At 39.3% G+C, this 27,409-nt stretch overlaps 1 protein-coding gene across 7 annotated transcripts in view; it reads left to right on the forward strand.

The window, feature by feature from the left end:
* Positions 1–27,409, forward strand: part of ATXN7L1 (ataxin 7 like 1) — a 126,907-nt gene that overhangs the window by 68,653 nt on the left and 30,845 nt on the right. For 3 of the 7 annotated variants that reach the window (XM_026058987.1, XM_026058990.1, XM_026058994.1), the window contains one exon: positions 21,864–22,086. In XM_026058987.1, coding sequence (XP_025914772.1) covers positions 21,864–22,086 — 223 coding nt within the window. Of the gene's footprint in view, positions 1–9,638; positions 9,658–14,998; positions 15,130–15,466; positions 15,554–15,715; positions 15,932–21,863; positions 22,087–27,409 lie in introns of those variants that run through there. The other 4 variants (XM_026058993.1, XM_026058989.1, XM_026058991.1 and 1 more) reach the window with 4 other exon arrangements.

Genomic DNA, 27,409 nt, shown 5'->3' on the forward strand with positions numbered 1-27,409 from the left:
CTGAGAACAAAGACGGTGGTTTTTATGCATTTGTGCAATATCTAGTCCAGTGAGAATTTTTCTGATTGAGGCCTAGTGTTGCTGCTGTACTTTAATTGTAAGTATGTTTTGGGAAGACGGTGTGATCAGCCTCTTGATACTTCCAGTTGCTTGGACAATTTAGGTTGAAAGTTAATTTCTTAATTTTATCTGTACAATACTTAATTTTCACTTATTAAAAATAATCTGTAAGAAAGCTGTAGGGATCATGGTTGAGAAAAAGAACCCTGTTGTGATAGACACTGAATAGGCACCTTTTAAAAAAGATGATGTTTCTCCTAAAAAAGCAGATCCTGAGTTGTCTTCTCTTATGCTTTCTAGGTATTTGAAGCTGTTTTAAAAAGTCTCTTGAATGCCTATTAACATCTAAATTGGCAACAGCTTCTTGACCTGGATAAAGAATGAAAGGGAGAACTGTATTTGGCATGCATCTTTTATCAGTAAGGATGGGGCCAACGTCACGCGAGTAGAGCTGCCTGGAATGAAGGAAAATCTCAGACACGTGGACAAGGCAAGATCAAGCAGAAAGAAAGGGGTTGGGTGTATATCAGGCCCTCTAGGATTTCTCCAAAATAATGGTATAATTTATTGCCTTAGGAGTGAAATGTTCAGGACTAAGGTACTCACTCCTCAGCTGAACCCGTGCTCATTGCTTTTCTGCCATGTTCTTTCCAAGAGGACTGGAAGCCAGGGTGCCCTTGCCTCTCTGGGGGAGCAGCTGCGAAAATTTGGGGCTGCTGAGGCATCAGTCTGGCCTGTAGGATAATAAGCATAACTGAACGTCCCTAAAGCACCACTTGTTTGTGGAGCAGTTGTACTTTCTCTCAGGATGTTCATGGTGGTATGATTTATTTGTGAAGTTCTGTGATGCTTTAAGACTAGCAGAAGTGTGTTATAGGCCCCAAACGTACTTCACAGACTGCGTTTCTGAAAACGCATCAGACCCTTGATTGGTTGGAGTTGTTGAGTCAGTACTTTGAACTCATAGAAATCTGGGTCCACTCTGCTGTTTTTTGCTATTGATTGGCAGTTTTAACATGTAGTCTGCAGAAATGATCAGGCAGAGAGTTTGGGGAATGGTTTTGCTATAATCTTGTTGGAATTGCTGGCTTTCCCAAACGATCTGGCTCGGCCCTTAACAGCCTCGAGAGGATTTAAAACCCCTCTTCTGTCCTGTGGTGCTGAAATACCCTCAGCAGTGAAACATCAGAAGCCTGATTTAGGCTTGGATTGAGATTAATGTACAATTTCAAAAACCAAACACAACACTTAATCCAGCTGCTGTTGAAATACATGCGCTGCTGTTTCCTTTCTTTGTCAGGTTAATTTTTTTGCCTGAAGTCCGTTCTGTTGTTTTTGCCAGTTCTGCATTGCTGAAGCTGTAGCCTTGCTTCAATGTGGAAAAACCCCTGCATGTTGACCTGCCTAGCACGACGAGGAAACAAAATTAATTTTGGCAACTATTTTAGGCCTGCACGGCTTTAGCAAGAAACATGTATTTTCCCAACAGATTGGACTCTTGTTTCTGCATTTTTGAAGTTTTAGTCCCAGAATACGTTGCAGACCAGGCAGTCTCTTTCTGTACTAGGTACTAAGAAGTTCCCAGGTTCAAGCAGTTTAAAACAAGAAAGCTGTCGGATAGTGACAGTGTCCATCAGGAAAGAACTTAAACTTTTAAATTTGGGGCCTGCTACTGAAACTTCCATAAGAATATTCTTTTGATGCACAGCACAAAAAAGCTGCTATAAAGTGATGCTGGCATATCTCCCTTTTTTTTTCTTTAATGGCCACAAACCCAGCTCCATTAGTCCCAAAGTAGCTACAGAGGTGGATTAGATGTTTTCTTCTTAAAGTGATGCCCTGAATCCTGACTTCATCTGTTGCTGGCTCAGGCATGCTAATGTCTGCATCCAAGCATGGGTAAATGGGCAGTCTCCATAATGCTTTTACTAAGTAGTACTATTACCAGAGCCACATTTGTGGCCTCAGAAAAACAGAATACAAAGGAATCACTCTTTGCTGCTCCTTATTTCTTAGCCACTTGATTAAAGTCCGTAAGCAAAGAGAATGATCCTTAAAAAAAAAAAAAAAAAAAAAACTTTTATTTTCCATATTATTTACCAAGAATTGTACTTCTAACTCATTTGTTCTGTTCTTGTTCTCTTTAAAGATTTGGGGTTCTGTAGTTAGAGCTTCCTGACTAGGATTCTGGAGCAGGAAATACCTATTCCCTGTGCAGTGCTTCCTCCGTGTGACTAAGGGCAGAATTTTGTGTCTCAAAGCGCAGACTGCCTGTGTTGGTATGGCACTGTGTAAAGAAAGCCGCTTACAAAAAGTTTATCTATTCATACGGAAAATTATTGTGGTCTTCAGCTCTTCTGCTGAAGAATTCCTTTTATATATGAAAAGAGTTACTGATGTTTCTGATAAATTCTCCTTTTTAGATTGAAAATGGAAGCATTTGGTTATAACTTCCTGAAACGTTGGTTCGGGCGATCTGTTGATGGATCTCTTGAGATACAGCCAGGAGACTGTCAGTTTTCCATATCTCAATATTCGGTATCTTAACCAAAAGCTAATGTTAGCCTCACTTTTCAGATAATGGATTTTTATTTTCATATGCTGAAAGCGTCATTTTGAATTTCCTTTTGCTTGGTTGTTCACATGATCAGTATGCATTTCTTTCTTTTTTTTTTCTCCCCCCCCCCCCCCCCCGAAAACTCTGGGGCACTGGTTTGCTTTTATGTGAAAGTTAACCCTTCGTTAATGCAACCCTCCGTTATATTTTAAACGTTCAGAACCATGCTATGACTTGCAGGCCATTCAAGAATTGTGATTTGAACTTTATCTACATGCTTACCTTGCAAGAGCCTTGCTTTTGAAAGAGTTGTTCCAGGCATCTACAGGATCACTTGTTGTAGTGTGCTTTTGCAGCTGCTCTGGAAGAATCAAGCTGAAAAAGAATAAATATATATGCTCTATATATGCTATTAGCAGTATCTAACATCCTAGCCATAAAATGATGGAGTATGTAATACAACCCTTACTTTCTTTCAACTCTGTTCCCCTCAGCTTTGGTTGAGCATTTTATGAGCATACTTTTTAGTGTATCTTTCCAATCAGTTTTAAACTTTCTTACTTACCTGTTTGTCTTATTATATATTTACCTATTAATATTATTTGCCTATTATTTCTATACTTATTATTTGTTTCTCTTCTGCTTATTTCTCTGTCCTGTTTTTATTTTGTTGTCTTGTTCTTTGGCTTGTGTGACTGCTTTCTATGAGGGATGTGTGCCTGCAGTGATTGCTTTCCTACACTGAATTCCCTAAAGCACTCAGGATTATTTTGCTTAGGGCAGGTTCATGCCCCAAGCACATAATCTGTTTTTCAGACTTAAAACTCCGCCCCAAAAACAAGCAAACAAACCACAGGTTATGCACTCTCACAGCAGGTATGTTGGCTAAATTTCCAGGCTCCGTTTCAGATCCAGTGGGCCAGGATATCTTGAACCCAGTTCTGGGTCTGTCTTCTACCCTGTTTGCAACTGCTGCCAGCAGGCCCTGCAATGCCGGCTGAAGAGGTTCCTCACCGCAACTGATCTTTGAGAGTGCTGGCTTGTATTTTCACACTCCTCATCCACTTTCTCTGTTCTTCCAAGGGCTCAGGCAGAGGATTGTGTGATTAAGAGAGAAGCTCAGGGCAGCCGGGGCTGTTCCCCCCTCCTGCCCCGTCGGGATCCCCGTGGAGTCAGGGAGGGTGAGCAGCCAGTGAACATGCTGCTCTAGAAAACATCTTTAAGCTTAATTCCTGGGGCACAGTGCTCCGTGCACGGATGCAAATACATGGAAGTTAAATGCAAAGGCATTTGTAAGTACCTTGTGATGTGAGCTTGCATTTGTCAGCCTATTTCAGGTTGGAAACAGATGCAAGAATAGATCTGCATTAAACTAGCATCCCGTGCTAGTCCACTACAAATGGATATTTTTGCTGTTTTTGGAATAATACATGTTCAATTTCAATGAAATAGCCACTCTGCTGCAACTGGAGCTGCTTCTACATTGAAAGAGCAGGGGGGCTGCATTTATTTATACACTTCTATTGCATTCTTCCCCCTTCATGAATCAAGTTCTTCTCTCACCTTTTTAAATATAACTGAAACAAAAATTGCTTGTAATGGTATCGGATGAGCATTAAATTTACTCCTGTTCGAAATGCTCTGAGTTTTGCCAAAAGAAGTATTTCCGCTTAATGGGGAACCTACATGTTCTAGCAGCGGTCAGCTGGATGAGGTTTGGCTGGGAGATGCTTTAGCACGCAGAGCTCTGCTGCAGCAAAGCCTAGCTTGTTTATGTAGCTTTTTATTTCTGGTGGTGACACCAGAGCTATGATATCTGAGTACTTGTAAGTACTCAAGAAGAAAAGCACTTGATAAAGAACTTTGTGTTTATACAGCAGCTGACTGTGACAAGATCTTAATCCTGACTGGGCCCACTTCTGTATAAAATCAGTGATGATAAGACCCTCGGAAGCTTAATTTTTTAATTCTTGATTACCGCGCACTGTTCAAAGGAGTTTAGCAAATACGGCAGTCTAGGAGACAAACTCAGCAAGCCGGCTGGAAACCCCTGCGGCGCCTGAGGCAGTGTTGGCTGCGTTTGCCTGGGGGCCTTGCTCTCCCTGAGCTTGCCTGCGCTGGGATGGGAGTTGGGCAAGCAAGGTCTCATGGGAAGAATTGGGTGGTAACGAAACAGGGACTTGGTTATGAAGGTTTTTGCGTTTACTTTGTCAGTTCCAAGCTTTTAAACTGTTGGGGATTTTCGTAGTTGTCGGTTTGAGTATGTTGTTTTGTTTTTTTTAAAAAAAAAAAAAAAAAAAGGACTGAAAGCCCGCGGGGAGCATGCGTTGCTGCGATGTGTCTCCTGTTTACTTGGCGCCGCTCCATGTTAGCAGCATGGCTCCAAACAGGCGCGCACCGTGTTAGTGCGGGCCCAGGAGAGGGAGCTCACAGATCTCTTTTGGCAGCCTCGAAGGCTCCGTGTCAGGAGCCGAGCTCCATGAATTTAACCGCGGGTCTGCACCGCACTGGCCGTGGCCCGTGCTTCCACCGCGGGTCTGCACCGCGCTGGCCGTGGCCCGTGCTTCCATCCCGTACGGGCCCTGGTTCTCTCATCGGGGGAAATTGTGCCTGCAGATGAGTGGAAGGAGGCCAGTAAAGCTGTTTTGTAGTGGGGTCTAAGCGTGAGTCTGATTTGTTGAAGGGCCTGGTCATGTTTGTTGCTGTGCAGAAAGACTGATGTTACCAAAGTGTTGTAGGAGCCTGCGAGGCTCCAGGGCAGCACGCCTGCCGGAGATGCACGCTTCCACGCTTTTAGACACGTGTTTCACATGCAGAGAGGTGGCACCTAGCTAAGGATTGTCAGCAGCTCCTTTGGGCTTCACTCAGACTAGCGGCGAATTTGAAGGGTGCAAGGGGAGCTTTGCAGCTCCCACCCCACCCCGGGGCCTTCTGGCCTGGGCTGAGCTTCGTTCAGAAAGGCTCGGTGCAGAATCTTACCTGCAAGTTGCAAGGCAACGGAAAACCTCTTAAAACTCGCGCAATACTTTTAAGGTTGTAAATGAGGAAATTAGCAGTAGATACATGAAATTGGAAAGAAAAAATAAAATAGTAGCTCATTGCTTTATGATAGAAGTAATGAAGGACAAAACAGATTTAAGCAAGATTAGTTCAGATTCAAATCAGGAAGTGCCACAATTGAAACTCTGGGCATAACCAGAACTTTGACCCTTGGTTTATCTGTACTGATTTTCTAACTATATCAGCGTACTGTTGTGCAAGTATTATAGTTCATGTTGCCTAGAATCTTGGAATCTAAAACATTTTGTCTTTTTTTTCATTTTTGTCTGCACAAATTTATGCAAATTTCTCTACAGAGACATATTTTAACTTGCTAGCAGACAGACAGACCATTTGTAATCCATATCACTGCCTGTTCAGAAAGGTTGAAAAAAGACAGAGCAAGGCAAGTATCTAGAAGCTTAAACTAGGCCCATATAAACAAAGAAGTTACCATGATTTCTTCCTTTTGCATAGTATATATTTCTGTGTGTTTTGTTTCGCTCTGGCACTTAAATTTCACATGTGACACTTTGGTACACAAAAAATAGCAGGAGCTGTGTCTGGTTACATTGGTAATAGGTAGTGTTTAAAAAGACGTAACATATAGGGGTTTTTTTTGGGGGGGGGGGGGAGTTTTTTTATTCATAACATGACAGCAGTACCAAAGCAGTTCAAACACAGTGTGCCACTGTAATGGGAAATTGCTGACTCTTGAATCAGTAGTCATGCAGCTGTCAAATGTTTTTTGAATCTCTTAAATTACTTCCATAGAGCTTTTTAAAAAGAACAAGGGAATCACTTAGCTTTTACTTTTGGAAGCTAGGATATAATTCTAGTTGTTTAAGTTTAAAGAAAAAAAAAGTGAATACTTTCATGATATTGAGTTATTCTCTAAATATATCTGATTTCTTTCAGTTTGGAGCTCTTCAAGAGAGGGAGATTACCTGCAAGCTTTAAGAGCTATATAGGATCAGGTTTAATGTCATCATTACTGCTTTACCTGCTGTACCATGCAGCTGAATTACCTTCTGTGTGCAGGGATTACAGCCTTCCTTTATTTGTGCTAAGGAGCTTAGTAGGAGAAAAAGTTCTGCATCTCCATCACATCATTTTTAAATAGTTATAACTCTCAAATCAAAGTGCCACTAGAGAACTTTAATAGAGGTTTCAGGGAGGGAGAGGGAGATGGGACTATTTGTTTACCTGAAACCAGTGTCAGCTGATGGAAGGTGGTATCGGTCTACATCCATGAGAGACTGTGGCTGTTAAGTGAGCTCTGATTTCTGTAAAGCTAGAAATGTTCCGAGATATCTGACTAGTGCTGCTTTTATATTTTAATTAAAATATAAAACCGGCATAGAATATCTTTAATGGGTTTAAAACTGGCTATACAGCAGATTATGACAGCTAGTTATAAAGGGGAAAACAAGTGCTACAAAAGTAGTCCACATCATTACAGTAGTTAATAACAGTAACCGGGAAGAGGAGGGAAAAGCGTGTGCAAGACTTGTGACTAACAAATTGGCATAAAATGATTTAAAAGGTAGAGGTCCCTGATAAAGGATGAATGTGGATTGCTTATTAAAACGGGCTCAGTAAGCCTATTTCAGTGTACTGAATCCGTGAGAGTACCTCTCTGGAGAGGCAACGCGGGCTGCACTTGCAGGGTGGAACAGCCTGTTCTAGGAAGCAGTTACCAAAAGATTCAAGGTTGTGTTACATAATTTGCCTACTGCCTATTCCTACCCCGTAATGCAGCCATGTGCTAATATAAGGTTGAAGCCAAAGATGAACCTGGACCGTTTCGAAAGGGAAGCAGAGAAGAAGCAGAAATTGCATCTGTTTGATATGCGTATGACATGCAAGGCCCAGTTCCAGCCTCCCCCCTTCACTTCAGGGCCTTCAGGCCACAAAACCTCCAGTGTCCTTTAACAAGTGCCACCTCTGAGCTCACTGTGAAAGTGTCTCGCAGTCCATTGCGAATCATGTTACTGGCATGGTAATCTCCCAGGGTCAGTAGTGGAGCAGAAGGTTTATTTAAGTATAGTTTGCGAGTATGTGCTTGACTGATACGCAGACAAGTTACCTGCAAGTTGCAGATGGAAATTTGCTGTGGCAGTTGTCCACCTCATGGGTATTTCCTCAAACTTTACAACAACTTCCAGCGTGGTAGTAATGTAGTACAGGGCTTCAGTTCTTAGGTTTTGCACTTATGGTCATTCACAGTTGGCCGGGGTTTGGCTGGGATGGGAGAAGGGGAGGGAAGGCCTTACCCTTGTTACAGAAAATGAGAGGTGAAAGCTGTCAAACTTTCTGTTCATATGAATTGTCAAATGTTTAACAAAGTCTTTTGTTCCCAGTTGTTTATTAGTAATTGAGTCCTTTCCCTTTTAGTGTTTGTGATACTCTCATCATTAGTAAGTATTCCAAGAAAAATATCATACACAAGACCTGTAAACACTGTACGGCAGATGATGTTTTCCGTTTTTGTTGTCTGAATGTTTTGTTATCCAATATATGTTAGTCTCAAATAATGAGACTATATTTCCTGTCCTAAAGTAAAACAGCAAAAAAGGACAACAAACCTTTTGTAACTTCCACTGCTGTCACCCATTAGGCAATCTGAAGTCTAAGGAGAAACAACAACAACCAGAAGTGCCAGAATCCTCTGATAAATAATATGATGGTGAATTCTGGTTTTGAACTTTTTTTTTCTTGAATTATTTGTTTTTCAGACCTAAACTTGGAAATTCAAGGAGAGAAGGAAAGGATTTAGGGAGAAGGAAAGGAGGGGTAATGAGGTTGTAGCTTTAGGCTCTGCAGGTTTCTCCAAGGGCTATAATGTTGTTCTGCTGGGTTGGATAACCCTGTCTCTCTTCCTTGTCCTATACTCCATAACTCTTTGCTTCTTGTTATCGTTTGAGACTACTTACCTAGTTCTGTGCTGCACATTGTGGTCTCCAATATAGACAAATCTTTTTTGCCTAGTATTTAGATGGAGCAGGCAACCCCCAGCGGTGACAGCTTAGGCATGGGTACTTTTGGTTCACTTGCTAGCCATTGCTGGTTAAATCTGCTGAACTGTCTAGCTACCAATTGGCAGACTCAGCAATAAGCTTTAGAAAAAACTTGCTCTGTGATCCATTTGCCAAGTACAGAGTTGAGTTCCTCCTCTGTAATCAAGCTGGAGTCAGCTGATTATAGCTGAGATTTTTCATGCTAGTATCCTGCATGTTGTCCTTTCCCTGCCTCTTTGGTCAAGTTACTCCCGTAGCTGAAAAAAAATAAATTGAATCTCAAACTCCTCCAATTTAGAAATATCTCTTGTTATCTCTGAATAGTAGGATTTCTTTCAGCTTTAGCAGCATCAATTTGATGAGGAGGGACAACTTCCAGAAGGGTCTAAAGAGCATAAAGTCTCTTCTGGAGTTTGCTATCTCCTGACAGATGGAGAAAGGACTCAGCCCTGCAGAATGAACACAGATAGTCTGATTCAGAGGAAACAATTGGCAGGTAGGAAATGTTTTTCGTTTTTTGTTTTTCCATTTCTTTCCCTGTCTACATTTTCATTTCATTGTTAATTATGCTTTTGGTGTTGTGGTCAGGAAAACAGCTTCAGTCTGGATTGGTATTGTCTGTTGCTTTGTTCTTCTTACAATTAGAAAAGCTCTTGTTTTTTAAGTTTCCCCTTATTTAGAGTCTCTGGTTTAAATGACTTAACTGTAAATCATAATATAAAGTGATCTCACAGCTCACTCCCTGTGTAAGGAGGCCATCTCAGCTGTGTTTGGGTTTATCAGTGTTTGCCATGCTGGCTGGTGCCTGGCTCCTGCCTTGTCACAAGTATCCTGCACTGGTCTGCATTGAACCGCCCCGTTCCCTGGCTCCAGGAGGAGGACGCGGCCATGACGCACCGGGGCAGGAATGCCCCGAGCCGGACGCTGTGCCTGCGCTAGTGATGGTTCTCGGGACCTGGAGCACTGAGATAACTCTGCAAGGTAGTGACTTTATGTGGAGTCAATTCAGTTCTGCCTTGACAAAAGCTTAAAAATACAGCTGAATCTGAGCTGACTGAATGTGTTTTTAAGCAGTATGTTAATGCCGTTTTCCCCAGTGCTCTTGCATGTGGAAATGCCATACAGAGACATCCAAAACATCATCAGTTTAGATCCAAAAGGACTTCAGTGTTATGCTGAAACAAAGTTGTATTATTTCCAGACCCAAGTCATGCCTGGAAATATAGCAACATTTGCACCGAGCTGCACCTAAGCTAATGAGCCTGGCTGGAGCTGATTTGTTCCTGCATCTCTGGTACAGATAATCTGACCACAGATAACTGAGTGTCAACTCTGTAAATAAACTGTCTGTACACTTTGAAATCCATGTTTTAAAACTGTTTTCTCTTCCTGTTAGCTCCCAAGCCTGCTCCCCTTGTAATCATCTCTTGACAGACCTAAGGCTATTCCCATCTGCTGACAAGCTGTTGTGCTCCTGTTCTTTCCATCTGAGGTGACATGTTACACCCGGCATGGATGAAGCCAGGTTCCAGCCCTTTAAAAAGCCAACTCAGCCCCTCATGGGAAATTATCATCCTAATACATTTAAACTATGCTCCAATTGACTGGGGTGGTTTAATACAAAAACAGCTGACACGTCACATGTTTGATACCTTGGAAAGATGTCCGCTCCCTGCATGTTCCCTGAGACCTCCGGTGGCGTATCTCACAGACAGATATCGTCAGGCAGGGTTGAATCCTTCTTGTGGATTTGCTTGCAAGTCAGACTTTTAAAGATCTTGGTTTGTTTGCTTACTGTCCCTGTTAAAATTCGTAAGAATTGTTTTGAGTTGAGCTAGTTGTTTTAACATGAAATTATATTTTTCCCAATGAGTTTATACAAAAATCTCAATGCAGTTTAAATGAAAACACCTGACAAATGTGTAGCTAAATATGCAAGTATTAAAGAAAAGTTATTTTAGTATCACCTAGGAAAAATGTCCAATGTTTTCAGCTGCTGAGTGTCTACACATTTATTTAGTCCAAAAAGTTCTTCTAAAAAATAGTATGTATGTGCGTTTTGAGAAGATGCACAGAAAGTTTGAACCACCTGAACTGAGTGACAGGTTGTGGCAGGCGCTAGAAGTGGGAGGAGGGAAAGGTGCCTTGCGCAGCCCTGCAGCCGCAGCCTGGCCGTGCCACGGGGCGCCTGCATCGCGCTGGGTCGTGCTGACGACAGTCTTCTGTCAGCTTTTCCTCCGTCCCCTTCCCTCTGTCCCCTTCCTGCCCCGCTCGCGAGTTATGGGAGGCAACAGGAGCAGAGTGAAAACACTGGAATGCCTTAAATTCAGGTCCTGACTCCGGTTGCTGTCTGGCCTTGGTAAGTTTCCTGGCTCACACAGCACATCAAGCAGTAACCATGCTTTAACAAATCTTGGAAGTCTTGATTTATTATTGATTATATCGTATTTTGAAAAAACTGAGTAAAGGCTTATCTGAAAGGAATCATTCAGGTAAGGCAGGCATTTAAATCATAACCTAGTATCACTCTCTCCCATTCGGGCAATGACGGGAAACCTGTTGTCATTATGAACGTCTAAGTAGCTTATCCAAAACGAGGCATTTTTAGCAGGTGAAGCTAGGTTGTAGTGAAGGATGATCAAGACATATTCAGATATAGAATATAAAGTACTTTTCACTTTGACTCTCTTAGGCTGCTTTACATCCATTTTATTCATGTGCAGTTAGGTCTGAGTTTCTTTAGTTTGCACACTTAGAAGTCATGAATGATGCAGGTTAAAGTAGAAACCATCTTTTTACATCTTAAGTTGCATGTAAATGTAGAACTAAAAAGACTTTAAAGAGAAAGGTACAGCTAACAAAAAAAATGCTTTACAGACCTCCTTTGGATTTTGTTATGTCTTTGAGTCCCAATTTTTGTTCTGTAGAAAGTGGTGTTTTTAAGTGTCGTTGTATGTAGCAAGAGAAAGCCGAAGAGATGACCTACTTGGAAATTACTTTGCACATTCAATCTGGTGGAGTCTGTGTATTAGGGGATGATAATTGATGTGTATTCCTGCAGCATTCTAAATAGTAGGTTTTATTATCTATGGCAAATATGGTGCCTGAAAGATGGGTGAGCTTATTTATCTAAAACATTAGAAATGAGAAAACGCTCTGCGCTGACCCTTATGCTGCTTTCATAGCAGGGTTTGGTAGTGGAGGTTGACACTTGGATATAAACTCATTCAGTTTCGACACAAAACAGTCGCCCTTGGTTGGGCAGATTTTTTTTTTTTAACTTGACTTTTAAAGATATCAAAATATTCTAAGGGAATTAATTTGAGACCTGGGAATATTCATGAGGAGATGCAAACACAGAAAGGCAAGTAAATGGTGTAATACTTGAATTTTAACTGAGTTTAACTGAGTTTCCTTTAAAAAAAAAAAAAAAAAAGATGCTGGTCATACCAGTTTTCATCTAAAAATTTTTAACTCTTTGGCCAGTTTGGCTTCAGAAATATAGAATTCCTGCAGTTTTGTGAAAATCAACAACTGTGAAGAAACACGTTACTTACCATGCCCCCAGAGAACAGTAGTTTTGTGGCGTATGAGTGTGCTACTGCCACGCTTGCCGCCCACGTACCTCTGACCACGCAGAGCCTAGTGTGTCTCTGGTGGGGACCCAAAAGACAGTGGACATGGGGTGAAACTAAGGGGGGGGGGAGCACAGAGAAGCACAGGGTAGTTGATATGGGGCAAATTTGGGGGAGAAAAACACAGACTTTAAGAAAAACAGTTTTCTTTATTTCTCTGCTTATGGAACAGCTTGTTATTAATATAGAAAAAAGAAATGTGTTGTTTCACCAGATGCTGGTTTTGGATCCCAAATAGCAGTTTGAGCTGCAAAAGCCAGAAGGTTTAAACAATAGATTCTATACAACTACTACAAAGCTATTATTCTGTATGAATTTCAGTAAAGTTACCGTTTTTGTCCAAGAGTCTTCTAGGGAACAATGAAATGAGTTGGTGGTGGTTTGTCTTGATACTTAATAAAATCTGGCACGATATTATGTTCATAAACAGATCAAGAACCTAAGTCTCCTAAAAGTATTAGGTGGTTTTCTCTGACTTGTGGCGTTTGGGTTTTGCTGGAAACCTGAAGTATAGGTATTTTACTCGGATTATAGCAAGCTGAGCTGTGTTTGTTTGCTTTAGCTTTCTGTTTTATAGCAGTCGTTTTAGACTTGTAGAAATATGACTTTGACTCCTAATAGCATATGTACAATGTATGCCTGACTAGTACCATTAGCTCAATTAATTACCTGAAAACCTTTAGTTATTGCGTTTAATTTCATAGGAAGGGTTAAGTATCACTGATCTGATAGTTTTGGTCTGAGTATGGAGTAAATACATGACATCTAATCTTGTGCTCATTGTGTGGCCTTGCCAAAGCGCCTCAATATTTCATCCTGACTCCTTTACGGCTTATCTTTTCCTATCTGTAAAAGGAAATACTACTAAACTGTTATATCTCTGTTTGGATTAATTAAAATAGTGAAGTAGCAGAAGTACCAATTTTTGTAATGCTTTTATGATAGGTATGTGGAGGAGGTGCAAGGGGAAACATCTAATTAGTTCCTACATGTACATAAATTACCTTTTTTATTTTTTAGAATTTTGTAAATATCATTGAAATGGAGCTAAAGATACAGTGAACTATTTTACATAAGAAATACAATCAAATAAAAATGTGCATTATCGGATGACCCCAAAGGTGAAAGATCTGCCTTAGGCCTGAGGAAAGAGGTCTGTAATGAATATAAAGGATAAGGAGGGAGGGAAACCAAATTTTCTTCAATTTGCAACAATGTATATGGAGTAAAATTATTTAAGTCAGATTCTTGGAGGAGTCTGTAGACAAGTTGCTTTTAAATTTGTTTATTTAGTAAACTAGAGTGCTATTCCTTATTGTATTTCTGCATTAGATATAGGTATCTATTTTTTTCCTTGCATCTAACATGTAGCCTAATTAAAGATTTCTCCTCGCCTATTTAAATCACCCACAGAACTGTTTCATCTGCAGTGCTCCCCTTTGCCGGAACACCAATACTGCTGCCTGATTTTTAAAATATTTTAGCATTTCTCCTCATGTTCTCCCTTAAGCTTTGTAGTTTAGTGCTGATTAATGCATTTCGTTGATCTAAGAACAAAAATGGTGTAAAAATTATCAGTGGTGGTCAGTGCTGATTCATTTGCAGTTATTTGTCTTACCCAGGAACTTCTGGTCTCGCTGAGCCGAGAGAAGTGTATGATGTACAGTAGGAATACTGTCGCTTTTCCTGCGATAGCGGTGTGTCAGGCGGTAGCTGCTGCTCACATGCATAGAATTGTGTCGTTATAAGACGTGATAAATTCCCACATAAATCTCACATTTCTCCTTTAAGCAAGTTGATAGCCTAAATCATTAGTATCCCCATTTGTAGCTGAGGAAATAGGCCTTGATAGCAGAATTAAATCTCGGGTTTCTGTCTCGGGCTGTGGAGCCCGATGTTGTCACCTAGGCAAGCGCTCGCTCTTTCGTTGCTTGTCTCTTTAACGTGCCCTCTTAGCAATACGTTGCAGCTTCATCGTTAGATCTTAAAATACTCGCAAAAGAAGCGAGCAAGTACTAGCAGCTTTATTCACATATAGCTTAATAAATTCCATTATTGGAAGCATTTTTGTGTCGTGGAGTTCTGTTTGATCCTTCCTTTTTTTTTTTTTTTTTTTTTTTTCTTTTTTGTTAATACTTTCAACTGAAGAGAAAACTGTTTTGGGAAATGCTGTGTGTGGCTTTTTTTTAGAAAATGGCCATTTTTAAAGGATTTTGCACTTAAGAGTAATTTAGTGATATTCTGAACATTATTTCTGCCATCTCTGGTATAGTCATCCTGGCAAATATTAAAGTTATTCCATAAATAAAAGATCTTTCAGGGAAACAACAGGTTTGTCCTACTGGGTTGGACACAAACACCCTATTTCTTTCCTGATTCAAGAAAGAAAGAAAAAAAAAAAGAGTAGCTCCCCATAAAAATATACTTGCCATTTCTGTTGCCTTTAATTTTGCACTTTGGTTCACTTTTGCAGTTACTGGAGTTGTATCAACAATTAAAAAAAACAGCTGCGGGGTTCCCCCCCCCCCCCCCAATGCTTGTTGTTCTTGGCACGGGGTCAGTTCTGGCGTCCAACTGGTAGGACCTGAAACTTGGTGCTTAACAAGTGCCTGTAGTCAAAACAGTTGGTGTGTGCGAGCCCTGGCCTGGTATTTGCTGCAGCAGGTCATCTGCCTGCTTTCCACCATGTGCAGAATACCTAATCACGTTGCTGTATTGCTCTGACGGCATCTGTGGCAACGTGAATCATTTCACATTCCCAAAGTACATGTTTACAGTCGTCGTAGAATCAGATTAAGTTGGCAGTCTGTTCCTCGCTGTAAGTGGCTTAGTTTACATTTCTTCTTCTCGCAGGATGTTTTGCATAATTTTGCTGATCCTACTCATTTATAGCCTTGTGAAATGGAGAATTGTTTTAGTGGTTTTATGTCAGAAAGTGAAGCTTGTGTTTATTGTAAATGCACATGAGCAGAATGGTGGTTATTTTAGCACTTGATAATTTCCCAGTTATGTCATTTGACCTGGAATGGAGCGTACAGTTCTTGAGCTGCATTTTATCCAGCGTATCACTTCTGGGTTTTGAGCTGGCAGTTTATTTCCTTTGTCAGTTTACAAGAAGTATCAAAATGAAACTGACTGTGCCGTTTCCTCCACAGTGCACAGTGCAAGGGTGGAACAGCTTGCGGATATTATTTCCAAACTTTTTCAACTGGACTTGGAATAGTGTTTTGTCAAACAAGCTGGTAAAGTTATCCTTTGGCCTTGCAACATTCTTCTGTAGTTTGTTAGAAACAAATCCAAGTTTATTTTTGCTTAACCTCACGCACTGGGTTGTTTCTTTTTTCTTTTTTTTTTTTTTTCTCAGATTGTGGCTGCAAAATGAAAGTGCTTACAAGGTGTTTATGAACTCTTGTTATGAACCAGCTGCCAGTTATTGCAGGATGACACATTTCTGCGAGTATTTAGTTGTTCAATTTTCTGGTCGCTGACTGCAGCTTTTTGGGCATGCGGGGTTTTTTTTGCTGTTTTGGTTTTTATTAGAATTAATGCCAAGTACTTTTTCAAACTTTGAACTGGGATAAGTACAAGGTGGAGAGTTTCACTTAATATTTACTGAAATTGTAAGTATACATTGCTCAACTTTGTACAGTGAAGGGCTCTGCAAAAAACACTTCAGAACATACTGTAAACAGCAAAGCTGTAATTCATACCTAGGTGTTGCGTGGAGTTACCATAAGGAATGTATTCAGCAGTAGGATTGTGATACTGTGTTACTGGAACAGAATCACATCGTGGATGAGATACTAGATTTCATTAACATGTGGTTAAATACTGTAAATGAAGAATAGTAAGCTGTTAATACTGGGTTGAGGACAGTCTGATTAGTTAGTTTATACTATTGCAAGTAAAATGGCTATAAACTAACCTGTTGTGATGAATGTAAGCATTAAACTGAGCTTTATTATACTGTAACTATTTACTAGCAGCAAATAACTTTATTCCATGTCTGATTTTTAGCAATTATGCTTTGTTTGTTTTTACCAAATGTGATACTAAACTATAAGCCTTAATACTGGGTCACTGAGTTACTCATGGATCAACATAAAATTGATTTTTGCTTTAGGCCTTTTGTACGCAGGAAGTAGGATTGTGCTAAATGCGAGTTGTGTTTCAAAATGACTGTTGCTGACAAAGTTCTAGTACGTCTCCTCTGACAAGAGGGATTTTTTTTTTGTCTGTCTGAACTACCTGCAAAAAAAATACTGAAAGACCAAAAGCACGTTTTTCTCTGCCCTCAAAGTATCTCATGACTTTTTTTTCCTTTGCAATCTTTTACATCTCACCAATGGAGGAGACACGAACTGTGGGCAAAAACTGTTCACTTGATTTGACCAATTTTGATTAGAGCATGCTGGGTAAGAATGGATTTAGATGAAATACGCTAAGAAAGAATTGTATTTGTTTGTAGTCCAAATTAGAGAAAACTGCAGTTTTAGTAGCATAAAGAGATCTTTTTTGGGTACAAAACTACTGCAATCCACCTAGAAACATATGGTTGGCATATTTTACTAGTAACATGTTTCATGTTCAGTCATTGTCTTTTAAAAACCTTAAAAGACTTAGCTGTGAGCTAAGTAGGTGCTTGATCTTGTGTGAGAGAGAGTCAAGGCAAAAAGAAGTATTAGAGAAAAAACTTGCTACTTCAGAATATATTTTTGCCTATTTTTCCCACACACTGTATTGGTGGAACTGGAGATCATGTTGCCTTTTTATTGCGTTGCTTTTTTGCTTATGATTAGAAGGAGATGTGGCGTTTCCTGCAAAACAGCTGCTAGTATTCCCTGGTGACTGGTCAAGGAGGATCCAGTGGAATTGAGGATTCAGAGACCTAGAGGACTTTGGCAGCCACAGCAAAGGTTTTTGGGAAAGGTAGAAGATTGCACTGTGTAGGGTGCAGGAAGGAGGACTAGAAATGAAGTACAAGGGCATGAGAGAGAAGCCCTGGAGATTCAGGGTCTGTTAAGTCTCAGACAACATAAGGACTTTGCATCTAGCAAACAATTCAGATTTGGCTGAGAAAGTTGGATTATATCCATGTTTCCATAGGACATGGAGAATCTCTTGGAATACTTTTAAGATCGTTTGCAAGGCTACCGATGCACAGTTTATAATGTGGATTAGGAGAATATGTTGTGTTGCACTGACAAAAGTGACCTTTTATAATCTTGGCACTCACTAGAAAAAATAACAAATATTGATCTGAAATTGGTTCTTTAGAAAATGCTGTTAATTCAGTGAGAGTGTGTTAATCTTTGTTCTCAGAGATTAATGTCATTAATACATTAACTGTTTGACACCAACAGTCACGTTGCTTGTCAGTGACTGCTCTGAGACTGCCGAGAGGGTGCAGGAGGATTAATGCAGTAAAGAGGGTGGGGTGTGTGTGTGTGTGTGTGTGTGTGTGTTTAAGGCATATGTGTTGTTCTTTATGCAGAGTGTAAACATCTATTTGGAAGTATTTGAGTGAATTGGTAAAGTTTTCTTTCCTATTTTAAACTTGAACACACACTTGCAAGGTTCTGCAGAAATCATAATGGCTGTAGAATTTAGGTCCATGTTTTGTGAGTGATAATTGGCGTTCTAGTTCTGCAAGATTTTTTTTTCATTTTTTTAGGGGCAAAAATTTACATTTTATTTTAGGCTGACTTGTGTGCAGTGACTATGCCATTTCTTAATATAAACAGGTACAGCCATATCCGCAGTTGTGTGTGTATGAATTCACTTGCCCTGCTAGACCTAATTTGCCTACACATGCACCGCAGATGAGTGTAGAAAGTTTTACACAGATGGCTAGTTGTGAATGTCTAATTTTATATATTTGATGTGCAAATGTCTTTTATTCACATACTAATTTCTTACATGGGCTATATAAAAGCAAATGTATATATTGTGTGTATAATTCCTTGCGTATATGTAAAATACCCCTAGGCATATTAGTAGGAATTTTTAAAGAACAGATGTGTCCTAGGTCCTAGTGTGTGACCAGGAAGCTCAGTTTTGTTAGAGAAGCACAGCCACCCTGGTTTAAGCAGTTGATTTTGACAGCTGATGCATTTTTTTTGCTTTGTTAATTATACTAGAGAAAATACTCCCATTATTTCCATTTGGAAGTTATTACCCGATGTCTGAGGCTGATTTACTACCACACGTGCACTGAGGGAAAGGAAAATGAGAGCCAATGTAATAGTTCTTGAAAAGGAATACATCAATATTTAGCTCTTTATGATTTGTTCCCCCACCTCTCATCTACTGGTCTATAAGGTTTCACACCTGGAAAGCCCCAAATCCTGCAGGCATGCTTGCCCAGCTGCAGCCCTGGTTTTCTGCCCCTTTCAAAGGAGTTATTCTTCTGGCACTCCACAGTGGCCCTACCTGTAAGATGTTGCTTCCTTCTTCTCCTGATAATACTAAGGCTATTTTAACTTGTATAAATAAACATGTTGTTTTTCCCCATCCTAGTTGTATCTGCAAATATGAATGGTTATGCGACACTAGTTACTTATGTTCCCTCTCCTGTGCGACTTTATAGTGGTCGTAATTTCCACTTTGCTTCTAGAAAATTTCAAGAGAAGCTGGCTAACACGGATAATTCTCCAATAAGTATCAAAGTTTGTCTAAAATACAGGAGACTTTCTGTGGCCAGGCTTTGGGGGAAGAGTGGGGTTTGAAGAGATGAAAGGAAATGCCGAATATAGCGGTCTGTTCTGATCAGAAGAATGACTACTACTCTGACACACTTTTGATAAAATAAGTGATCTTATAATCTTCTCCTTCCCTATCTTTTAAGTCCACATATATCTAAAATGGTAGGATGCACTTCACTATATTGTCACATTACAACTGTGCCTCTTTCTTCTACCATTTTATGTGATCTATTAAAAAATCCAAAGTTAATGCACTGTTTTGTTCTTGGAAATTAATAGATTGAAAAAGTTGTGTTGGGGAGAAAAAATCAAACAGATTGAATAAAAATTGAGTGTAAAGAGACTCTTTAAAAAAAAAAAAAGCTGCTATGGTATGTGATACTTCAGATGACTTTAAGATATGATTTGAGATGGTCAGTGTCTTGAATGTCTGTCTTTACAGAGTACTGATTTGAATAACGGAATAGTGTGTTTTACTTCCAAATATATCCCTAGGGATGATGTCCCAGATGTAATGTCCTAGAAGGCAGTCAGTCTTGAGAAAACCAGTAGCTGTGGTGAAGGTTTGAGTAATTAATCATGAATGTATATGAGAAACATGATTTTTTCCAAAGTTTCACTTTATATACAGCCTGGTTTTGCTGGTTACATAGCTGTTCCTTTTCATCAGCCCTCAAGAAATTAGTGGTAAAATTTCAAATAAGTTATTAGTATTTTTATTAAGGTAACAAATTAGATTAAGTAGTCGCTGAGAAGGCTGGTAAATCTTAAAACAGTAACTATTATTTAACTAAATAAAATATTCTACCAAATAAAAAATATTAAAAAAAAGGAACTCTGCATTTCAGAAACAGATGCGTAGCTAAAATGGTTCTTGCCACAGATTTGAAGTGAAATGAATGCAAATTAATTATATCCTGGGAAGGACTTTCTAAAGGCAGAGGCTGTATGCTGAGGTCTGAGGCAGGATAAAAACTGGCAAATGACGGTTGGCATTTGGTTGGCCGGGGGGAGCTACTTTTCTCTGTTTAAAAAAAAAAAAAAGTTTTGTTCTTCAGTTATGGGAGAGTATTGAGAAGACTTCAGCATTTATAATTAAAGTTCTGAATATGAAGATATGGAAGTACCTAATTTTTAATAGAAAATTCCTGTATTTAGTCATTGGAGATGCATTAAAAACAGTTTGAAATATTCTTTATATATTTTTAAGCATTTCTTATTGTTCTTGAGGTATCTGCCTGCTGCAAATTAATCATGGATGAATCTTTCTGCTATAGGCAAGTTTTTACTTGTGAAGATGCCACACAAATTGTCATGTTTTGATTCTCTGTGGGAAATTTTTTTTTTTGTTATCCTTGAAATACCAAACCAGAGAGAGTGCACAGTTTATGATGCAAATACAAAACTTTTTCTTGGAGCAGCAGGTTGCAATTGCTTCTTTAACTTGTTCTTGGCTAATGGAGTGATACTGTGCAAGTTCAAAATTATCTTTCTGTTGGATTCTGTTAAACTCTGAAGACAAGAAAAATTACCATGTGTTTGAAAGATAAACTTTAACTTGTCAAAAGTTCTCAATCTGTGATTAAATTATACTTGCTATATTCAATTACTGGATCAATAGTGAGCGTCCCTAATTGATCCCAGCCTTGGGGCCGCAGGAGTATTTCTCGGTTCCCGGGCAGCCAGCAAACGCAAGTCAGCTGCTGTTTAGTGCAGAACTGCTGACTGGAAAATTCCTCTTTCCCCCAAACTGTGCTGGTGCAGTGCACGCTGCCTCTTTCTGTCTCGTGTCATATTTTGTAGTCATGCTCAAGTTGGCAGTAGCGCGCCTGGTGCTGGCAGTGTCCTGCGATCCAGCGCTCTGGCCAAGCACCAGCAGGTCTCCCCATGAGAAGTTTGGCTTTGGTAAGAAAAGAATGACCAAATGCCTTCTTAAAACAACTTTTTTATTTCAGAGATAGTATCAGGGATAGAGCATTTAGATATAAAAGAGATAACCAAGCCCAAACTTTTTTTTACTCAAATCTGTCTGTCTTAAAGCCTGTTCTCCTGTTAGGGGTCAGCAAGGCCTTGCTTTCTGCAGTACTTCAGAGGTCTTCAGTGTTAGTGTGAACAGTTCTTCAACAAGTGCCTGACCTCCAGGCACAGTGTTTTTTAACTGATCATGAACTTTCTGCTCTTCTGCACTTGGTACTTGCTCTATGTGATAAAAATGAGTTTTTTCCCTTGACTGGTACTGGAGATAGGGATCTGCTTGGTTAATAGCTTGGAGGTTGTCTCTTTAGAAGAGATTTGTATTCCTTTAGCTACTTTTCAGTCTTCTGTGTTTTTTTTTTTTCTTTATAGCCTTCCATTAAAATTAAAGCAGGAGAGTCATAAAGTAAACTGCCCAGTAAGCGGGTCACATGATTTCTTTACAGACTCTTACAGAAGCAATCTCATGTCTGTTGCAGAGTTTTCACCGAGTCATCTGGGAACATGTTACGCAGCCTCCCGTTTCTCTTCTCCATGCAAGTGCTGAGACACCCACCTAGCGTCCCTCACGCACATCCTAGGGGTCATTTACTGTTTGCAAAATGGCTTGAGACTTCTCAGTGAAATTTCCTGGGAGATTTGTGTTGCTACTTAGTGTTTATTACACTATTTTTATATTCTTGAGAGCACTTCACAGAGCTGATTTGGTTTAATCTTTTGGCACGATTCCTTTCGCAATGGTTATCAATTAGTTTTCTATGGAGTGATGGAGTCATTGTGATTAGAACATAGAGGCACAATTTCTCTTTCCTGACTTCTTTTTTTTCCTTTTGGCCTATGAAATGCTGTAAAGTGTACTCTTCTTCTGTTACAGAACGAAGACACGGTTCAATGTGTAAACCTTCCCCTTCTCCAGCTTCTCCAGCCTGCAATTCCAGGACATCCCTAGTACAAATGAAACCGAAATCCTGTATCAGCGGCCATAACCCTGTCAGCAGCAACTCAAAGCCATTCAAAACGCCCAAAGACAATCTACTTACCTCCAGTAGCAAACAGCACACAGTCTTTCCTTCAAAAGTATCGCGGGATAAACCATGGTAAGTACCAAAATAACAGATAGCTGAGCTGTTTGCTTTCAAAAAATAATAAGTATCTCTCTGTATTTTCATGAGCATCACAAAAATCTGTGTTTTCTTCTTTTCTAAGCTTACAATTTAAGCCTCTGCATTTCCTAGGGGAGGAAATTGGGATGTTTTTAAATTTTGAAAAAATCCTAGGAAGAGGAATGAGGACTGATGATTCACTTTTCTAATGTTCCATCAAATATCTGCTTTTCTGAGATGCATATGAAAGTTTATAGCAAGTGACCCAGTTTGTTATCTTTAAGGTCCATCTGACATGACAATATCAGCCTTTAAAACATGCATTTAAACAGCAGGATAATTTTTGTAGAGTTCCTAATATTGCCTCAGCTGATATTCATGAACACTTACTGGCTATAGTCATTTATCTTCAACACCAGCTGCTGCTGCTGAGCTTATTCTGTGTTTTTATAATGTTTGATGCTTTTTAAGAAGACAGAAAAAGTTTTGACTGCAAAAATTCCTTTTTTTTTTTTTTTTTTTTTTGAAGTCTTGCGTCATGTACTGTGATGTATACACATACAGGCTTTGAAACTGCTGGGCCCATCCTCCTGTGATTGTGATGATAGCGCAGAACTGCAGAAATGTAAATGAGAGCAGAATTGGGTCACTCTATTTTATGCCTTAAGAAACCATTTTGTCTTTAGTTCTTTACAGGAAGATGCTTTGTGATTAGGTCACTAGCTTGGTGACTCAAGAGATTTGGGTTCAATTCCTGGTTCTACACAGGCTGCTGTTATGACTTAGTCTCTTTGGCCTCAGTTCTGTGTCTGTAGACATAATAGGACTTCATTTTTTGTTTTCCCTAAGTTTTATCTACCCTCTGCGTAAGAATCTCTCTCTTTTATATGTAATACCTAGCAAAAGAAGGTTGCGATTTTAGGTAGCGTTTCTGGACACAACTGCCTTAAAGCAGTAAATAATTTAATCTAAACAATTCACCAATAGGACAAAACATAAAATCGAATTATGTTAAAATAATAGACCATGTTTTCTGTCTAAGACATTGTGCGCTACTTGCTATGGTTTCAAAGAGAGCAGCTTCTGCCTAGCTGTAGAATTTACCTTGCATTGGAACAAACTTGATCAAAATCTGCTTTTCCTATACATCTGAATCTGCCATCTCTATAGGTATGATGAGAATTCTAGACAATTATGGTATGCAATTGATGAAAATAGGAATTCTAGATCTTTAGATTACACAGACACATGTGCGCACATGCAGATGAGACAGAGGTTGTTCTAGTTAAGATGCAACTGCTTCATTTACTGTAAGAAAAATAATACTCTTGACTGAATAGTAACCTTTTGTGAATGTTGGAGAAATTTCATACAAGAGAGTTTTTTAACTCTAAAAGAAATTCAAAAAGGACTTGAGAGTATTAACATTACTGACCTGTTTGCCATCCCACCATGACAAACGGCAACTTGGATATCCACATTTCAGCATACTGACTGAATCTGTAAAGAGTATCTTTTATTTTGGCAACAGATAGCAATCTGTCAGTCAACAAAAGCCAAAAGGGAACAAGATAACTAAACATTTCCTTTTCCCCTTATTGGGAACATCCCAAATGTTTATTGATGATAAAGAAGATGTATTTAGGGCTACAAAGATGATTAGGGGACTGGAGCATCTCTCTTATGAGGAAAGGCTGAGAGAGCTGGGCCTGTTTAGCCTGGAGAAGAGAAGGCTGAGAGGAGATCTTATCAATGTGTACAAGTATCTGAAGGGAGGGTGTCGAGAGGATGGGACCAGACTCTTTTCAGTGGTGCCCAGCGACAGGACGTGAGGCAACGGGCACAAACTGAAATACAGGAAGGTCCATCTGAACATGAGGAAAAGCTTCTTCACTGTGAGGGTAGCAGAGCACTGGCACAGGTTGCCCGGAGAGGTTGTGGAGTCTCCTTCTCTGGAGATATTCAAAACCTGCCTGGACGCGATGCTGTGCAACGTGCTCTAGGTGACCCTGCTTGAGCAGGGGGGTTGGACTAGATGATCTCCAGAGGTCCCTTCCAACCTCAGCCATTCTGTGATTCTGTGATTTAGTTGTTTAAAACTGTTGTACTAGTCTGTTAACACTTAGGCAATGAGCATGTCAGCAGTTCTATCTGTTAATTACCAAATTCTTTTGGCTCTGCTGGGGGACAATACTGTGGTTTTTGTTTACCAGTGGGAAAAACTGAGGAATATAGTTGTTAAAGATATTGTAATCTTCACATAACAAATCACTAACAGTATGAAATTTGGACATCAAAGAAATTGTCTTTCAAAATTTAGTATTAAGTGTCTTAGATCTGATGACCTCTTAAAAAATAAAATCAGTCTGATTACAGGTTACAGCGGGCTGGCAGTTGTTAGGAGAGAAGATGAGCTTGTTCCTGTTCCATTAGTGAATTATTATTTTTATTTAGAGCTCTTGAAAATATACAGCAGTTCTGATTATCTTATTCATAAATTTTATTTTTTAAGATAAGATTATAATCTGCCATTCAGATACCTGTATGAGCCATAGAATTTCACCCACTTATTTTTTAGAAAGAAATACTCAATTGACACAAATACATTTGTCTCAAAAAATGCATATAGAATTCATCACATATCCAAGTAAGCTGAGATTTATCGTCCTCAGGAGCTTTCAATTATTCAAGGCTTTTGTCTGTTACATTGTAGTCCCATACCACAAATACTTACTTCACATAGCTTCTTCCAGACTGTTATCAAATTACCCTGGTTCAGAAATTGTCATTTGTAATGATTGCTTTCCATGCCTGGGATAAGGTTTGTTGCGCATCTTTCATAATTTTTTCAGCATCTCTTTTAAACCTTATCTGTTACAGTCAGTAGTAGTATTTAAGCAATGGCTTCTGCACTAATCTGGCCCAGTAAATGTCTGCTGTCATGCCTGCCTGCATGTTGACCACACTTTTCCACTGTTTAACTCATTACTGGTTTGCTCGAATCTCCATCTTAAACACTGACCCAGTATCTCTCTCTCATCTTCATGTCCTGTGTTGCTCTAAGATGCACAACAGGGCTCAGAGAGCTCCTCCGCGAATGCTGTAAAAAGTATTGAATGATAAGAATGATCAGGTGAAGGAGATTGGGGATTATTTAATTTTTGTAGCTGCTGTTTTGGTACTTTTTTTGTTGTGGTTGGAATGTGAAATATTACTGTGAACACATTATCCAAAATACTTGCCAGTTCTGATTTTTTCCCTGTATCTTTGTTGCTATTAGTATGGCAGTGCTCAGAGGCTGGAGCAGTGCAGAAGCACCACGACGTTATGCTCAAGATAAATGCAAAGCAGTGTTTTCTGAAGCTTGCAGTTGAGGTTGTAGGAGATGTAGCAGAAGGACAGAAAATAGAGTGAAAAAGGCAAAGAATTAGACGATTGAAAGTAATAGTAATAACAATGAATAAGCGATAATAATGCATAAGAATAACCCAGGTACTTGCTCCTTTCTAAAAGGCGTTCTGGTGCCGAAGAGGTGATGGTCTGCTCGTCTCCCCTGTGCACCTGACACTCTGTTTATCCCACCTTTCCTCCACGCACTGTTTGCTTGTTTGGGGGCTCGGAGCGCTGCCTGCCAGGATTTTGATGGGAGACTGTTGCTGCAAGGGTGTTCGTTTCCCCGCACTGCGTTTGTGAGGCAGTCTAAAACTGGGGAGAAGTGTTAAAGCCAGCTACCCCTGTGGTACCAGCTAAAGCAAATTTCCTTTACCTCCACAATACAGAGGATTTGCCTTTGCCTGCTAGAAGTTCTGAAAATGAAGGAAACGTGATAGAATTTATATGCTTTTATCAACATGTAGGAAACTGGCAGTCTTTCTATAAATAGAAATAAGATCACAAAGGTATTCCTATGGCTTAAACATCTAATCACTTACAACTTATAATGTAGCTTTCTAAAGGATTTTTTAAATAAGCTCATGGTCTTTATTTCTTTGTGATAGGAAAATACCATTGTTTGCACTTAACTTGAGAAAGTGAAGCTAGCCAAGATTTAAGGGTATTCCTAAAGCAACATGGAATTGGGAACAAAATTCTGCAGAGTTAATTTGGACTACATATTCTAACCACTCAACCACAAATACTTTGAGTTACATTTTAGAGCCTCTGTAGGCAAATCCAGAAATGCAGAACAGAATAGTGCTTTAAGTTTTTAAATGTTTTGTAATTTTTTTTTCTTAATTTCATTTTCTTCAAATTAGTAAGAGTTGAATATGTGGCTGAGATTTTAGAATAAATCCAGTTATGGTTGACAACAAAAACAGCAAAATTACCCGACTACAAGAAAAAATAATTTAATGAAGCCTGAAGAAAGGAAAACACAGGTGCTAAGGACATACAGTGGTTTATAAATAACATGAGTATTGTGACATAAAATCATTATGTTTCTTGGGAATGAAATGACAAGCAATAGCCTGGAACTGAAAAAAAAATTTCCATGAGATACTGAGGAGGGGAATTCTTCCTTGTTTCAGGAGTTTGTCAGGGATTTTGCTAAACGAGTTACTACTATTCACTGTGTAGGCCTAAGACCATGATAAAATGTAAAGAAATTTATTTTCTTTTCTATAACATGGTTAGCTGGATGACCCAGTAAGTTTTTTTTCCAGTTGGTTACTGTCTCACTGTGTAAAACTTCTAGGTTACTCAGTTTCTAATTTTGATACATTTGATACATTATTAACACAGTCATCTTATCTGAAAAAGTAAAAGACTGCGTTTTTGAAGATTATCATGATAAAGCAGTTTCTCTAGCCATCAGATATATTTGTAGCCTTTCTCTGGTTCTCTTCTAATTCATCAGTATCCATACTGGTCAGCAAAACTGGAAGGAACATCCCAGTATCTGTATAACCAAGGACATGTGAAAAGTAAATTTGCTCCTTAATCGTATTTACTAGTTCCATTTTTATATAAGCATCTACATTAACCCTTTTGTCACAGCAACACAATAAAAGCTCATGTTGTTTATCCACTGTGACCACTAAATATTTGTCACTATTTTCCAATATGTTTTTCCCCGTATGTCACTGTTGACTGAATAGATTTTTTTCATTTATAATCTTACATTTGTTATAGTAAAATACGATTTGTTTTTAAGTGAATCAATGTTACAAAACATTCTAGATCACTTTTTATAGCTGCCTTCTCTTCATTATTCACTGTTTCACTTGATTCCATCAGCAAATGTTATCAGCAGTAATCTTACATTTATTTCTAAATACTGATGAAGTTTTCAATAGTGTCAAGACTTAGTAGTGGT

The sequence above is a fragment of the Apteryx rowi genome, unplaced genomic scaffold, assembly GCF_003343035.1.
Source record: "Apteryx rowi isolate R43461 unplaced genomic scaffold, aptRow1 scaffold_151, whole genome shotgun sequence".
NCBI lineage: Eukaryota > Metazoa > Chordata > Aves > Apterygiformes > Apterygidae > Apteryx > Apteryx rowi.